This window comes from Ailuropoda melanoleuca, chromosome 6, assembly GCF_002007445.2.
Source record: "Ailuropoda melanoleuca isolate Jingjing chromosome 6, ASM200744v2, whole genome shotgun sequence".
Taxonomy (NCBI): domain Eukaryota; kingdom Metazoa; phylum Chordata; class Mammalia; order Carnivora; family Ursidae; genus Ailuropoda; species Ailuropoda melanoleuca.
This window is the reverse complement of record NC_048223.1, coordinates 75,879,218-75,895,919: the sequence shown is the minus strand read 5'-3', so window position 1 is coordinate 75,895,919 and position 16,702 is coordinate 75,879,218. Positions and strand designations below refer to the sequence as shown.

Sequence of the window (16,702 nt, the reverse complement as noted above, 5' to 3'; positions counted from 1 at the left end):
TATGATCTAAAATAAATGATTTTCCTAATTGTACAGTGGAGACCCTGGGGGTCCAGTGAGGAAGAACAAAGGCCATCCCTTAGCTTTCCAGATTTTTCCATATCATGGTGTGAAAACCTACTAAATTCATATACTTCTGTAAAGACAAATATCCCTGAGATAAAGGAAATCTATCATTTGCTCAGGAGAAATGTTTTTAGATTCCCTTCTTATAAAAAGTAATTTGACCTCTTCCCCCTATTCCAAATCCCTGAGACTTTGAAAGGATAAAGAAACCAATCTGGAGCTCTTGCAAAGGGTTTATTTGCTACAGAACTGCTTGAGCCCACCGACAAGATGAACTCAGGGTTTCTGTGTTTAAAAGGGTTTTGCTCACGGATTTATTTTTACAAGTGCTTCAACATTCAAAATGTAATTATTTTTGCCAGTATTTGGCATGTCTAGAAGAGGTTAGAAAAAGTTAGAATCTATAGAATTAGATGTCTAAAAATAGAAAAAAACCCGAACATTTTAAAATTCCTCATTTGAACAGGTCCTGAGTTGAAATCACGTTCATCTGCAAGAAGAACTGTTTTAGGTCAGAAACACTGTGTTTTGTAACTCCTGATCCAGATCCTGGATTTGACTGGTGAGGATTCTAGGCACTGCATGAATGACAAGAGAGACGTCATTCAGTGGGCCAATTCTGGTATGTGTCCTACCTGGCTTGTAAAGTTTTATAAATATCTCTTAAACCCAAACCTCCGGTTCTCTGATGCCGGTTGTCTTAATCTGATTCTCAATACTTTTAAAAACAAATAAACAAAAATTTTCCCTGCAAAATCACACATTTAAGTATTTGTTGCTTGTGGATAGATACAGAGAAACCAAGTATGGATGTGAATTAACAATTCAGCAATGGAGCTGTGAATCTCTGGACGGCTGCGTATGCTGTAAGAAAAGTCCCTCGCTGGCCCTGCACTTGCTGTGCACCAGAGCTGACCATCCCAGCAAGGTCAACCTGAAGAGGGTGTGAACCCCAGCAGCTGCTCGATGGGTTTAAACCGCCACTCATCTGCCTCCAGCTCTTCTACCAAACCAGCTAATTTTTCCATCCGAGCAACTTGCTGATCTGTAAAGAGTCAAGGAGGCAATATATAATACAACATATTTCCCACGAGACAGTCACCAACCACCAACGTGATCAGTGGTTTAAAAATAATTTCTAGAAGGGGGTGCCTGGCTGGCTCAGTTGGGTGAGTGTCCAACTCTTGGTTTTGGCTCAGGTCATGATCTCAGGGTCATGAGACTGAGCCCAATGACTGAGCCCCACATTGGGCTCCGTGCTCAGCAGAGTCTGCTTGAGATTCTTTCCCTCTCCCTCTGCCCGTCCCCCTGCCTGTGCTCTCTCTCTAAAATAAATAAATAAATAAATAAATAAATAAATAAATAAATAAAATCTGAAAGAAAAAAGATAAACATCTAAAAAAATAATTTCTAGAAGGATTTTTCCCCCTCAATATTCAAGTGTTAGGGTCTTATTCTGTTAGTCAGAAGATTACATCTTATAAACAAAACAAGAGAGTATGTATCCTCTATGCCATAGTGATTTGTGTACTAAAATCCTACAGTTCTAGGCCATTGCAGCTTTCCCTCCCACATTATGCCTTCAATGGAGAAATGGTCTGGTGGGGGAACATAGTTCTGTGACACATAAATGAAGGCCACAGAAAAGGTGCGACCAGGATCTCAGAGTGCAGACAGACCATAAGGTATTACACAAATACTTGAAGAATGAAGATGATGATGGTAACCAGCAGAGGACAACAACAAAAGGTTTCAGAGAGGGGAGGAAAAAGCAACACAAGACGAGTTGGAAGCACTGACTCCTTTAGGAAACTAAACCTTCTGACTTCAGCTTTGAGCCTCAATGTGGACATTTTGTCTGGCTTAAGACCGTAGAATGTTTTTGTCTGCAGGTAATTTAGAAAGCTCACTTAAACAGACTTGTTGAGTTCTAGTTTTTGTCACAAAGCACACCGATCTTTCTGAATATTCTTCTCCCTCGCCCCCCCCGAACTTATTCTCACAGTTAGTACACAACACTCATGTGCTTACCATGTTTCACCTGTTTAAGTGTAGATGCCACTTGATAACTGAAAACAGATTCGCAGAGGAATCTCTCAGAGCCATCTACAAACAGAAGAGGAAAAGTTTTAATGTGCTCTAAGGGTTTTACGGCTTTTGATAAACCAGGTAAACGTGCCTATTCTTTTCCCCACCTTCACATTCAGGGTCCAGCTTTCAGTGTTTACAAAGAGGGCTTCTGTTTTATTTAGAATGAACAGTGCTCTGCTATAAAAGCTACTTCTTCTATACCTAGAATATTATAACAGTCCCTCTACTTGTTTCAGAGTTTAAAAATAATGTTTAAAAAAACAAAAATAAGAAACCTCAGTGTGATGTCATGGTCAACATTTCTCCCCTCCTAACCTGAGTTTCTTAATGTTCTCTTATTCTGCGTGTCAGGCAAACACTAACATCAGACACATCTGGCCACGTGGCTCCCGTGCTATCAAAATACAAAGGCACATCAAAACTCTAAATCATTTTCATTCTGAAAAGTAAAGCTGAGGAGGAAATAGCTATTGTTGATTTTTAATATATCAAATTACATCACTACGACCATCACAAAGCACTGCTGGGAAGTTTTATTCTGTAAACGCAAATTGTAACCTTGATTTTCCAACTGAACCAAAACACTGCAATTTGCATGGTGATAAGAGTATGGTGCAATTTCAGGACCTACCATTGTACTGGTGCCAAGAACTGGCAACAAGAAGGTAGCTAATTCAGTCGCAACAGCACTGGGAAGTTGATTGTGAAACAAGCTAGTTCATGTTCTTGTCAGACAAGGGCTGATATGGCAAAATATACCCCAAAAGACACAGAGCTCATATAGGGAAATGTGACTTTTAGAAGGGTAGCAGAAATCATTTGGGGAAGGTGTCTTATTGCAAAAATCCTAAAACAAATGGAGGGAGAGGACACAGCTGTCTTTTTTTAGGTGGTAGTTCATGCCAGCACTACTAGGTGTCAAGCACTCACCCATCAATCATGGGCTGGTGTGTCAGCCAGCTATTACGTGACAAGGAGATAGGACTAACACATACTGGCTTCATGCTGAGTTTCACACAAGGCTGACCTTATCTCAGAAGTCCTGGTTGTAGAAATAAGGGAACCTCATTTGAAATGGAGACAGGAGGCCAGAAGGGGGAGCTCTCAGGCCCTTATAGTCCCAGTCAATTGCAAACCCTAACAAGTAGAGGCAAATTTTTCTTTCCCAGCAGAAAGAAGTCTATTATTTTGCTACCTCAACAGGATGAAGAAAGGTTTTTCTCCTTGCTAGACAACAGCCCAGCCAATGAGGAACTGTCATCACTCAGCCAATAAAAAGCCACTATACTTCAAAATGTTTTTTGTGCCAATGGTCTTTTTGTTTATAAGATATAGTGCCTCCCAATTCCCCCCTTTCCTTTCCTTTGTTCTCTGGACTTGCCTATGGTTTTGCCATTGCTTGCCTGTCTCCAGTTGCGATTCCTTGCTATTCCTGAATAAACCCATTTTGGCTGGTAAAATAACATGACAGTTATTTTTAAGATTAACATGGTGATCAGTTGGTAGAGCATGTGACTCTTGATTTTGGGGTCCTGAGTTCAAGTCCATGTTGGGCCTAGAGCTTACTTAAAAAAAAATGGTGGTGTGCCTGGGCAGCTCAGTTGGTTAAGTGTCTGACTCCTGATCTCAACTCAGGTCTTTTTTTTTTTTTTTTTTTTTAAGATTTTATTTATTTAACAGAGACAGCCAGCAAGAGAGGGAACACAAACAGGGGGAGTGGGAGAGGAAGAAGCAGCAGGCTCCTAGTGGAGGAGCCTGATGTGGGGCTCGATCCCAGAATGCTGGGATCATGCCCTGAGCCGAAGGCAGACGCTAACGACTGCGCCACCCAGGCGCCCCTCAACTCAGGTCTTGATCTCAGGGTTGCAAGTTCAAGCCCCGCATTGGGCTCCACGCTGGACGTGGATCCTACTTAAAAGAAAAAACAAAAAAGATTGGTGTGCATGGCTGGCTCAGTTGATGGACCGTGCAGCATGCAACTCTTGATCTCAGGGTTGTTGAGTTCAAGCCCCACCCTGGGTGTGGAGATTACTTAAAAATAAAAAATCTTAAAAAAAAAAAGATTAACATAAATAAAACCATAAGTGTTGTATCCAAATGGCTTGAACATACAACCAAGAGAGCTTCTGTCTATATATTTTTTGAAGATTTTATTTATTTATTTATTTAGAGAGAGAGAAAGAGAGTGAGCAAGAGAACATAAGCAGGGGGAGAGGCAGACAGAGGGAGAAGCAGGCTCCCTGCTAAGCAAGGAGCCCAAAATGGGACTTGGTCCTAGGACTCTGGGATCATGACCTGAGCCAAAGGCAGATGCTTAACCGACTGAGCTACTGAGGCATCCTGCTTCTGTCCAACATTATATTCCAAATTCATGTAAAAAAGAAATGAAAAAGTAGTTATTTTCATATACAATATACTATGTATTAATGTATGCGCAGTATGTTATGTATTATTTCAAAATATTATTTCACAAAGTGCTATACAACTTAGGAAGAGTATTACATCTTTAAATTCAACCTCTTTCCTATGTATTGTACTATATGGTATATGATCCTATCCCCTCCTCCCTCCCTCATTCCTCTGGCTGAATGGAAGTCATTTGTGAGTAGATCATCTAAACTGAGCAAAAAATTTTTATTTTCGATTAACTCAGTATTATACTGACTGTCCAGTTTATTATGTAAATATGCCAGTGTTCATTATCCTATTCATACCCTTGCTTAAAGAGTCAAATTATAACTCAAGTTTTATTTTAGAAAGAGCAAAGCATAGAGCATTAGAGCCCACTTCTCAGGTAGTTTGATCCTGAACTTTAGGATCTCATGCAAGGCAGTGGGGATTATGGGCTATAAGGATCAGGCCATGATGTATTTGGAAGCTCCTGGAAGTGCTACCTCCCACTTACATTTAATCACAGGTACTATATTAGGATAAAATGCTTAAGTTATAACATTTTCATATTTCCCCTGGCAATGAACTTCAAAGCAAAGAGATGTAAGCTAATCTTTCAAAAAGGTAGCTGCGTATCACTTTACCACTCTGTATGCCTATGGAACACACTTTTGCTGACTTGCAGCTCTGTATTAACCACAAAGTCCACTGCTTCTTAGTCACATCCTATTAGATGTGATATCTGCACCAATCTAAAGCCTGGAATTACTCTAGGGAGGAGACAGCCTGGGGCAATCTATCTTCTATTTAGAAATTGTAATCAAACCCTTTGTAACACACCACGCAGCAATGCATCAGCTTTCCTCTTAAGGGACAAGCAAAGGTTATTAAGTAGTGAAAAGTTCAGTAAATTGCCCAAATCTAACATCATGCCAACTTCAATAAATAGGATGCTATCAAATTTATTTAAAAGAGTATTACCTCACAGCAGGAAATTAGACAATGCCAGATAATTTATACTTTAGTAGTCTATGATATCACTAAAATTCAGCTACTTCTGGGCTGAAAGGCAATCTCTAATTTACTCACTAAACTGGGTGAGGACAATCTTTGCCAAGGGCAGGAAGAATGCTGAAAACTACTGTACAGATCTTCAGTTTACGATGGGGTTATATCTTGATAAATCCATCCCAAGCTAAAAATACCAAGTCGAAAATACATTTAATACACCTAACCTACCAAACATCATAGTTTAGCCTAGCCTACCTTAAACGTGCTTGCAACACTTACATTAGCCTACAGTTGGGAAAAATCATCTAACACAAAGCCTATTTTATAATAAAGTGTCGAATATCTCATGTAAATTATTGAATACTGTACTGAAAGTGAAAACCAGGAATGGTTGTATGGGTACAGAATGGCTGTAGTGTATTGGTTGTTTACCCTGGTGATCGTGTGGCTGAGAACTGTGGCTCCCTGCTCCTGCCCAGCATCCTGAGAGAGTACTGTACCAAATATCGCTTGCTCAGGAAAAGGTCAAAATTCAAAACTCAAAGTATGCTTTCTACTAAATGCATATGGCTTTTGCACCATGGTAAGTCAAAAAATCCCAAGTCAAACCACCTGTAAGCTGGGGACTGCGTATACATTGCTTATGTGAGGTGTCTGTTAGAGACTGGATGCACCAGAAAGTTAAGTCATAAGGTTAAGTACATTATTTGGGTTTCTTATCCTTAGACTTAGGAGGATACAAGACCCAGCTGAACCTATTAAGATTATGAACAGTGTCTAACCTTGGCTCTTGATTGCTTTTCTTCCCTACTCTGAAAAGGCAACTCTTCCTCCTGCATTTTCATGCTCTATTAAACTACTGTAAGAAAAATGGTCAGGTACGTGTGCATTAGATTAACTGTATAACAGCATCACCTATCAACATGGTAGAAGATGCTTTCAAATCTAACATCCTTATTAAATTTCATTTAGGAGTACTCTTTTTCAATTTAACATTCTTGATTTGACTAGGATAGTTCAGGGATTACCATCTCTAATTTTTCATACGTTCTTCAGTGTAAGTAGCTTTAAAATTCGGCTAAAACTTCGAGCCTAAGAAACGGAATGAAAACTGCATTTTGAATTTAAACCTAATAGAAATTCATTCTCCAACACATTCTTCCATGAAGCACACTGGGATGGAATAAAAATGGACAGAACTAAAACTTTTTATAACATCAACATTCAGACTAATCTCAGCAGCCTTTCTTCTTTAACGTTTCCAAGTAATCTGGTGTATACTGATACAGAATGCTTATAGCTTTGAGACTAAGGAGGTACCTCCTGTAGCTAGAATTTAAATGACTTCAATCTTAGAGTCCACTGTTAAACAGATTCCTCTTCTGCTGCTATAAGATTCATTAACAATTTAAGTGCCTCCAACTTTTGATTTTTGCGGGCAACTTCCTTAGTACCAGGTCTCTGCTGCATATAAGAAGTCATATTTTTAGTGCATATATGGTAAACAAGGCCCTAATTGTTCACTATGTTCACAGTCAGTGATACTAACTCAAATATTCAGTTAAAACAATGGAGGAAAATGAAAAGGCAAAGACAGAAGTATGTACATATCAAATGTATCACTAACTACACTACCTGATTGTTTACTTCACCAATTGCGATTTGACCAATTCTAGAGAGGCCTGTGGTCCCAATCTTCCCGTGTTTCCCTGTCACAAATGATTCTTCTATATGTCCCAGCTTAACTCAAAACTCTTTTCACCTGATATAAATGAATAAAGTTCATCCCAAAAAGCTGACTCGTAACTATAGTTTGTACCTTTCTCAGAGATTTCTAGATTAATTTTTAAATATACTTACCAAAATTTGCAATTTAAAGCGAAAAAGATCAATGTACAACTAAGCACAAAAGTGCTAGAATCAGGTAGATTTTGAATCCTTAATAGGCTCTTTGCTGACTTTTTTCAAAGCACGACAGTTTAATACCTATGGACCAATTTATCACGAGCAACCCCTGAATGTTAGTCAAAACATTCTGCGCTACACCCTAGACCAATTCAGCATCTCTAAAATGGGACAGAAAGGTGCATTTTAAATAAGCTCTTTGGGTGATTTTTATACTCCCTGTTAAGAGTTTATTGGTCTAGCTCATAAAACGACATGTATCCAATCAATTTCGGGTATCAATACAGTGTCATGCTTACAGCCTGTGCTCTGACTTTCGCCAGCTAGCTTGCAAATGTGTGCTGAGTAAGATGGGGGATAATCTGATGCAAATCCAGCTCCAGTGCTAGAAAAACCACACAGCACCGGCTTGTAGTGGGCCAGGGGAGCCAACTTCACATTCAAGAGTGGTATACTAGTTTTTATTCCCTCTTAAAGCCTGTTTGATGAGGTTAATCTATCAGTAGATTAATTACATTAGAAAAAATATATCAAACCTACTCATCACAGGGAGGCAGACTGGTGCCAGGATAAAGCAAACTGGAGCAGGAAGTGAATTTCAGGTTCTAGTGCTGACTTAGTCTTTAATGTGGTCAAATCACTTTGACTTTTCTGGGTCTAAGTGAGTCTAGATGACTTCCTTAATTACCAAAGCGTTTTTCAGCTCCAAAATTTTGATTCTGGAGAAAGATTTGTGTTTTGAACATAATATTTTGAAATGGGGACAAGAAATGAAACGTGGAGCTGAAATCAGGGCAAACTCATCTCTACTCCACTTAATAGCTTCTTTACAATTAATATTCATTGCAGGCCAGAATCCAATTATTCAGCAAAAAGCAGCATGAGATCACCTTCTAACATCTCTCCAGCTCCTTTGGGGTAGGTGAAAAGGGCTTTCCGTGGTGGGGCAAGGTCTGAGACACTGAAACCAGATCCAGTGACAGAACTTCCACTGACCCCACCAGCTGAGGAGGATGATGAAGAGGCAGCCATTTCCTCTCTAGCAGAATTCTCACTTCACTACAGAGAAAGAAAAACAGCAATTGGCAAGTTTATGGAAGTAAGACTGACACCATTTCATTCTAGCTGCCATAAAATCCAGCATACAGTTTAGTAAAGAATTAGCTCCCCCTTTTCTACCCTCTCTGTTCCCACAATCTTTTACTGATGCCTTAGACAAAAATGTTTCCCAGGATTTTAAGAGAAAATGTTTATTCTGTTTTTCTACTTAAAACACTACTTCCTATCATTAGCAAACTGCTTCTATTGCTTGGGATCGACTGTGGGTGATTTATGGTTATGAAGGGGTGATACGGCAGTGCCAAGGTAGCAATATGACTGAGGAAATAAATTATATGAGGATAAAACAACATGCCTCATAGGACAGTTTGTCCTGGCTATATCCTGACAAAGCCACACCAAAAAATTCACTTATAAAATTTTCCAAATAAAATTCCAGAATAACACTGTGTTCTGTTCCCAAGGAAAGGGAATTGGTTAGGAAATACATATTTGTCCTTTCATTTAAAATGTTTTAAAAACTTTTTCATCCAAATGTAATACCCAAATTGATCACTTGGTGGCATCCCCAAACCGGAAGAAAATGGTTCATGAACTGATCTTCGGATTCATGGTTTATTACAAATACAGAAGCTGGGTCTAACCCTATGTCATATCAAAAAATCAAAAAGCCCAAATGCAAAGGAGAGGATCTGTACTGAATACATGATTCCTTACATAAGTTCAAAACAAAAATACTACTTTTGCCACTGAAGCTTATATTACACACTTATGGAAGATTCTAAGACATTTATGTTTTCTAAAAAGAATGGTCTAGCACTGTGCTAACAGAACTTTCTGCCATGATGGAAATGTTCTAACATTCTATTTCTGTGCTGTTCAATATGGTAGCCATTAACCTCATGTGGCTATTAGTGTGACTGAAGAACTGTCTTTTAATTTAAAAAAAAATTTTTTTTTAAGTAATCTCTACATCGATGTGGCACTTGAACTCACAACCCTGAGATCCAGAGTCGCATGTTTCACCAACTGAACTAGCCAGGTGCCCTTGAAGAACTGCATTTTATATTTTAATATTAACCAAAACTGAAAGAGCCACATATGGCTAGTGGTTACTGTACTGGATAGTACAGCTCTAGTATTTAGACTCAAAAATGACTTTAGATTGAATTGTATGCTTTAAGATGGCTAATAGTTAATTTTATGTTATGTGAACTTTAGCTCAATTTAAAAAAAAGAAAAAAATGACTTTAAAAGGATTTAAAAAACGAATTTCCCTCTTTAATGGCCACCGAGAATTTTAGCTGATTTTTTTCTTCTTTTGCTAGTTGCAAAATAAAGACATTTGTTACAAAAGTTGGAACTTATTTTTGAAAAAATAGAAAAAATGAGGGACTGCTATGCAGATATAAATCCTATATATACATAATCCAGTTTCCTAGCAAGAAAAATGATATACTGTGCATTTCTGAAATGCCGGCTGTCCTGTTTCCTTAATTTTGTGATGATGATTTAAGGCTGTCAGGGAAGCAGAGTTTAGTTTCTGATTTCATTATATGTCCATAAGTAATATGATTAAAACTGAAGTGAGATATGGGAAGAGTAAGGCAACTGCTATACTTAGAATGTCAGCCTACTTAAAAATACAAATTGATTAAGGACATTGTCAATCTTGCTATTAGATCACCTTTTTTTCCCCACTGAGCTCAGTAACTTCCAAATAATATTCATAATCATAGACACTTTTCAAGTTGGAATTATATCCAATCCTTTGGGCAACACTAGCGTAAAATATACCTTGACAGGTTCTTAAACGCTCTTTTAAACAGAACTTAAGGAGTAATGGACCTGGTCTAAATTTCTAAGTGGATTCCTGTTGGGATTCAAAGTATACAGATGATTTAGCTATCTTTTGGACAGGTACTCCGTCTTATTTTCCATCAGTTCAGAGCAGAACCTACTGTGAACTGTTTATATATCTCACCTAAGACTTAAAACTAATCTTTTTCCTACACTTTGATAAATGCTCTATTCAGTTGCAAATGCAAAGGATACTTTATATTTTGAAATCAGTTGCTCAGCAGAGCTCCCTAGGGACTGCCAGAGTGAGGACAGCTTCAAAGGCTAGACACAGTGTGACTTCTAAACTGGGTATAATCAAAGGAATTCCCTTTCATCCCATTTTCTTTCAAACTCAGAACGACTATCATTCAATACACAAAACAGCCAGGGTTGAAAACTGGAGTGCATAATTAGCACAAAGCTACTTTTACATAAATAAGCAGTTTACTGCTGAGGTAGAATAATACACTTCAGTAATTTCTACCTTTAAAGAGTTAGGTTGAATTCTGCATGCTATCAACAGATGCTAACAGGAGGTAAAGTGAAACTAACAATAAACCTACTTTGTAACTGCTTTATGAAGGCAGGAATTCTGATCATGAGAACCAAACATAATGTTTGGCCTATACAAAGCAGCTGTTGATTTAAATACATGCTTGCTAAATGAATTAAACATTTCACAGGAACCACAAAATTCCTTAAAGGTCATCTAATCCAATTCCCTCATCTTATAGATAACCAAACAAAACCGAGCTATAGAAACGTTAGCATACATGCTGTGACATTCTTCAAGCAATGGCTTTGTGGGCATATCATGCACCATGTGAGAGGTATAACAGCATAGTGGTTAGAGTTCAGACTCTGAAGCTTCTTGGTCTGGGTTCATGTTGTGGTTTTGCTATTTAGCTTGCCGTATGACTCTGGACAAATCACTTAACCTCTCTCTTCCTCAGTTGCCTCATCTCTAAAATGGGGATAAAAATAGTATCTCCCTCATAAAGGTGTCACAAAGGTTAATATAACTGAAGCAGTTAGAATAGTTACGAGTATAGTAAACAATAATATCAGCTATCCAAAACCAGTAACGGATATTTACTCCTGAATCCTTCCCCCCCCCCATGCAGATCCCAGTTTTTCATCCATAGTATGTCCCAACATACTCATGGGAAAAGTTTTAATTCTCCCCATTGAAAGAATCAGGAAGCTCCTAGAGGGGAAGGATCTGCTCAGGAAGAGGGAAAATGCCCTCCATTAACGCACTTCACTCTTTCATTTTAAGGTTCATGAATTTGGGAAGAACTCTTTGATCTCGGAAAGGGGGAACAAGTTGTCTTTCTACCCTCGAGGCCTAGCACAGAACCTGGATTAGAACGTTTCCTGAATGAATGCCGAACAAATGATAAAACACACGGCTAGTGGCTCAGCAAAGGTTATATGCGTGGGATAGAGAAGCGGCGTGTTATGAAGGCTGGTCCATTACTGTTTTTTTCCTTCCTCATTCTGCAGATCTACGGTATTAACACAACTCTCTCACACACTAGGCTGCCGGGCTCAGTAAAATCCTGCTTAATGAATACATATTCATGATGAAGTAGTCTGGGGTCTGGCCCTCAAAGGGGAGCCCAGTCTACTGGCAGTTGAGATCCCCATAGGAGAGCAATGCTATGTTGCGGGTCCACAGCATGGCTGTTTCCACAGCGACAGGTTGATCAAACATTTACTTCACGCACGACAGGGATGACTTCGTATTCATAAACATTCTACCTATCGGATATATGGCTATTTTCTTAAAAAGAATCCTCCCTTTAGAAGTCTCCTATGAAAAAGACGCTGAAGGAACTACCCTGGTGCAATGGCAAATTATTACAAGCAATCATAAAATTTCATCAACAAATCGTCGCACTTAAACAGCTGGACTACCACCCAAAAGGAAGCTGCAGCTGAAACCAGATGGGGTGGCTAGAAAGGGGCTGGAAAGGGGAGGAGCAGAACGCCAGCGGTTTCCTTACGGACTCCAAGGTACACTTCCTCCCCCTTCCCGGATTGGTCCCAAGGGAGAGACGCCACTGGCGCCGTTCGACTGCGCAGGCGCCAGCCCTCGGCCCGCATGCGCACCCAGTCCGGCGCGGCCTGAGGAAATTTCCTTACACTCCCTCTGCAGCAGGCTCCAGTTTTTCCTCCTATCTTCTCCATTTTACTAGTCCCTGCAGGTAGGATCCCAGGGATCAACTCCTTTCCACTAAGCTCCCGAGTGTCCCTGAGACCTCGGCCACTTACCTCAGCGGATTTGGCACTTTCCCCTACAGCCCCGCCCCCAGGGCCAGCCGGAGCGGCCGCGTTTACAGTGACGAGGACGGCGGCGTGCGCGCACGCGCGCAGAAGGAACCCGCTCCGGCGGCGGCGTGCGGGCGCCCGCGCGCTGGTGGGCGTGGCCAGGGCGGAGCGGGGGGCGGAAGAAGCGCTTCGAGAGAGGACTTCCGGGTCCTGCGCTTACCTGGCTTTACCGCGGTTTGCTTGCCGCCCAGCAGTTCCTCTCTCCCTAGCTTGTTTTGGTGTCCTCGCTTTTTTGCTTGCTTTTATGATTCAGGGCTTCCCCTTCCCCCACGACACTGCAGGCTTTTTGCTCTCCTCTCTCTCTCTCCAGACTACCACGAAGCCAGATTAAATTGGTTATTCCCCCGTCTTTCAGTGTTGTAGCCCAGTGCCGTCTGAGAAAGGCAGGTGAAGTTTAATGTCTCTTATTCCAGAGCTCATAGTCTCAGGGCCCGACCTAAACATTAAAAGTCTCCTTTTGTGAGGGGCCTTTTATTTTGTAAGGTACTGGGGGAATAGGCCCCTGCAGTGTAATGTCATTAAACTGTTGCTAATTATGCCTGGCATCATTCAAGTCTGTTTACCTTCTATGTTGTTAATTCTCACCACGCAAAATCTCCCTTGGTTCTGTAAGCGAATTGCCAATTAAAGTGACTTTCTTGCTGAGGGTTGGATTGGGCCTTAGTGTATTTAGTAAGGATTGGTCAGGTTTTGGGGATAACTAATTTTGGGCTTCCAAGACTATGTAACCTATGTAGTAGGAACATTTGTTGAATTTAACCACAGCTAGCCCATAAGGAAACTTTGTTTCCTTAATTCTTGATTCATTAAGTGGTGAGCGGTGACTAGAAGCTTGGCTTCTCAGTGAATGATGTACATTTTTGGGTAGTGGCCTATAGAAGTGGATTCCTCTTCTCAGCAATGTGTTGGCTTGAAGAACCATGTTGTTACCTCATATCTTAACTGTTTTGATGGGCAACTGGATCTAATTTTGAGGTATATATTTCTAGCACCTCTAAAAGTACTTAGGGGTTATACCTCCCCCTCCCCCCCAAGGATAAGTATGCTAAACATTCCTAATTCTCTGAGTTATCGTGCTGGAGGTTAAAATAATAAAGAGACATCTATTCTCTCAAGTCATGGACAGGCTGTATAGAGAAGGCCGAATATCTTTTAATTATCTTTTCTTAGAGTGCTGAAATAGTTTACAAATTACTGTCTAGGGGACACCAGGCTGGCTCAGTCAGTGGAGCAGGAAACTCTTGATCTTGGGGTTGTGAGTTCAAACCTGATGCTGGTTGTAGAGATTACTTAAAAATAAAACCTTTGAAAACAAAAACATTACTGTCTAGAGTGAGCCAGGAATGGAATGCTGTCTTGGAAAATACAGCAAGTGATTTAAAACAGCTTGCAGATTGGGGAAATCCAGTGGAAACAGAGCTGCTTTTGTTTAGGATGTGCTGTGAACTGATGTCCCAATTACATGATCCATAAAATAGAGGGTTTTTATTTCTGATTAAAACAAGGTAAGGTGATCATTTATTTTTCAGGATTTCGTTAGAATATTGTTTGGAGAAAGTATCATGGAAGTTCTGCGCCCACAGCTTGTAAGAATTGGTGGACGGATTTACAGAAAAAATCCCATTCAAGAACAGACTTACCAACATGAAGAAGATGAAGACTTCTATCAAGGTAATCCTAGTTGTTTTTGGTCAGATCAGTATAATATTCTCTTGCACTGTGGGAGCAGTGCTTTGTTTTGTTTCCAAGTGTTTCTATGTGAGCGCTGAAATTTGAGATGTTGGCCTCTATCCAGCTCCACTTGTGTTGATGTCGAAGAGGACTGGTGATTTTCAGTTTGATGAGGCATTCTCATTTGCACTTCCTAAATCATGTTTCATCTTTGTGCAGAGACTTAAATGTAATAAGGAGTAATTTTGGTAAGCTGTTAATGTTAACCATGAATATTCTGTGGCAAAATTAAGTTCCTGTATAGGTGAAGTTGTGAAATAATATATATAAATTGTTGAAATAAGTATGTATTTTGTCCAATGTCCCAAAATGTTAACTGTTAATACTGTTATGTTGTCTCTTCTTTGCACTCATACAGGCAGTTCCAAATATACAACTAACATAACTTTATTATTACCTAGGGATAATTTTAAGGAGTAAGCTAAACAGTGGAGATGGATTATGAATATTTTCAAGCCAATTAACTTGGGCTTGGGTTTAATGTATAAATAGGGCCTTTCAGAGTCTCTGCTTCCTTTTCCTTTTGGTTTATAAGTTCTTCCGTCAGGCTTAAGCCTTGGGCATTGTCTTCCTTCTGGTTTTCCCCATTGTTTCCCTTTGGCCTTGGGGACTTGACCTTCTTTACTTGACCCTCCTGTCTCTTTGCCTGGTGGAATGGATAAGTTCTCCTGCTACCATTCCTCTCATTCACTGAAGTAATTTTGTGTCTTCATACTAAAAACTGCTTACTTGCACACTGTAAGAGGATACATTATGTTGTATGAATTACATCTCTATAAAAAAAATAAAAAATATTTTTATTGTGTCTTAGCTTGTTGGGAGAAAACAGTTAAATAGTGGTATGTATATACTATTTTTTCAAGGTTCTAAGACTGGAAGATTTTAAATAGTCATGTGTTTTTTTTAATTTTTCTTCTAAGAGCAGGTCAGAAGGACTGTCAGAGCAGTGTTCTGCAATATAAAGTGTTGGGCTGTTCTTTGTGCGTGTATTTTTTTAAACCTTGCGTGTGGTTGGCTGGTGGGGAGAAGACTGTTGTCCACAGAGCAGCAGCTGTGAGCAAGGTGTTATGGTTTCTCTGCAGGCTTCGTGGAGTGTGCAGAGGAGCCTTGTGATGCCTACGAGGTGGTGCAGACCCAGCAGGGTTTCCGGTGTACCGTGAAGGCCCCCAGCTTGCTCTACAAGTGAGTGAGCCCCCCCCCCAGCTTCACGGGACACACTTCCAGGAAACTCAGCAGGAAGCTGACTCTTTTCCATACTTACTGCAGTGCTTGATTACTAATGACCAAACAGTTTAGTGTTTTATGTCCTAGAATTTCTAAGGACTGATTATGGATCAATTTCATCATTCCAAATGTATCACCAAGTCTGTTGATTTTGCCTCTTAAATATCTTTTGAATGTACCATTGGTCTCATTCTTTACTGAAAGACCAGCGCCCTGCTGCATCTTCTGTGGATTACTTCAAGTAGCCTGCTTACTAGGCTGTCCACATGGGTGATTGCTCTCCTCCCAATCAGTTCTTCCCATTGAGGGTGGAACGATCTTCCTAAAAGGCAAGTGTGATTACTACCCCTGCTTAAATCTGCCAACATCCTTCCATTGAAGATGGAATTCTGTTCCATTGGAGTGATGGAATCTTGAATGTGACTTAGCCAGCCCTGCATTTTTCAGTCACAACTCATATCACTCTTTTTCTGGTTTTGCACTTAAGGCTAGCTCGTTTTCTTCAGTTCCTGAAATGTACTTTGTTTCTTCCTGCCATAGAGCTTTGGCATATGCTGTTTCCTTTGCCTTATAATCTCTCTTCCTTACCTAGTTATATTCTTCTTCCTTAGGGAACCTTGCTTTGACACCATCATCCCTACCAACCACACTGACTACCTTAGTTTTTCATAACACCCTCTACCTTTCCTTTGTAGAATTTTTCAGCCATGTGTTTACAGTTACTGGCATACTATTTGATGCCTTCTCCACAAGGTGGGAGACTTCTGGAAGGCAAGAATGTGTCTGTTCCATTAATCTCCAATGTTTGTCCTTTGACTGGTATGCTTCCCAAGGTTGTTATTATGAATTTGCTTGGAAACTTTTTGATCACTTTCAGTTGTTGGTTGCTTGCTTGCGTGATTGCCCACAATCTGTTTCACCACTAACATGGTTCAGCTCATCATCTGCCTTCGGCTCAGGTCATGATCTCCAGGTCCTGGGGTCGAGCCCCAAGTCTTCCTCTCCCTCTGCCTCTCCCCCTGATTGTCTCTCTCTCTGTATCTCTCTG

The 16,702-nt window shown here is 40.1% G+C and overlaps 2 protein-coding genes across 8 annotated transcripts in view; one reads left to right on the top strand and one right to left on the bottom strand.

Annotated features, from left to right (window-relative positions):
• Positions 1 to 281: 281 nt before the first annotated feature.
• On the bottom strand, positions 282 to 12,993 carry ANAPC16 (anaphase promoting complex subunit 16). 4 transcript variants are annotated; one of them, XM_034662662.1, is made up of 5 exons: positions 12,643 to 12,756; positions 11,139 to 11,329; positions 8,355 to 8,523; positions 2,098 to 2,172; positions 282 to 1,111 (listed from the first exon to the last, which is right to left on the bottom strand). In XM_034662662.1, exons 3-5 carry the CDS (start codon positions 8,494 to 8,496, stop codon positions 996 to 998), a joined length of 333 nt encoding a protein of 110 aa, XP_034518553.1. In that variant the 5' UTR covers positions 8,497 to 8,523; positions 11,139 to 11,329; positions 12,643 to 12,756; the 3' UTR covers positions 282 to 995. The 4 variants fall into 4 exon arrangements, with proteins under 4 accessions (XP_034518553.1, XP_034518554.1, XP_002928227.1 ...); XM_034662663.1 differs by lacking the exons at positions 11,139 to 11,329; positions 12,643 to 12,756 and adding an exon at positions 12,860 to 12,993; XM_002928181.4 differs by lacking the exon at positions 11,139 to 11,329 and having other exon boundaries at positions 12,643 to 12,780.
• The window catches only part of ASCC1 (activating signal cointegrator 1 complex subunit 1), a 94,468-nt gene continuing 90,220 nt past the window's right edge, over positions 12,455 to 16,702 (top strand). For 2 of the 4 annotated variants that reach the window (XM_011236029.3, XM_034662659.1), the window contains exons 1-3: positions 12,956 to 13,082; positions 14,229 to 14,370; positions 15,513 to 15,612. In XM_011236029.3, coding sequence (XP_011234331.1) covers positions 14,262 to 14,370; positions 15,513 to 15,612 — 209 coding nt within the window. In that variant the 5' untranslated portion in view covers positions 12,956 to 13,082; positions 14,229 to 14,261. Of the gene's footprint in view, positions 12,576 to 12,955; positions 13,083 to 13,137; positions 13,675 to 14,228; positions 14,371 to 15,512; positions 15,613 to 16,702 lie in introns of those variants that run through there. The other 2 variants (XM_034662660.1, XM_034662661.1) reach the window with 2 other exon arrangements.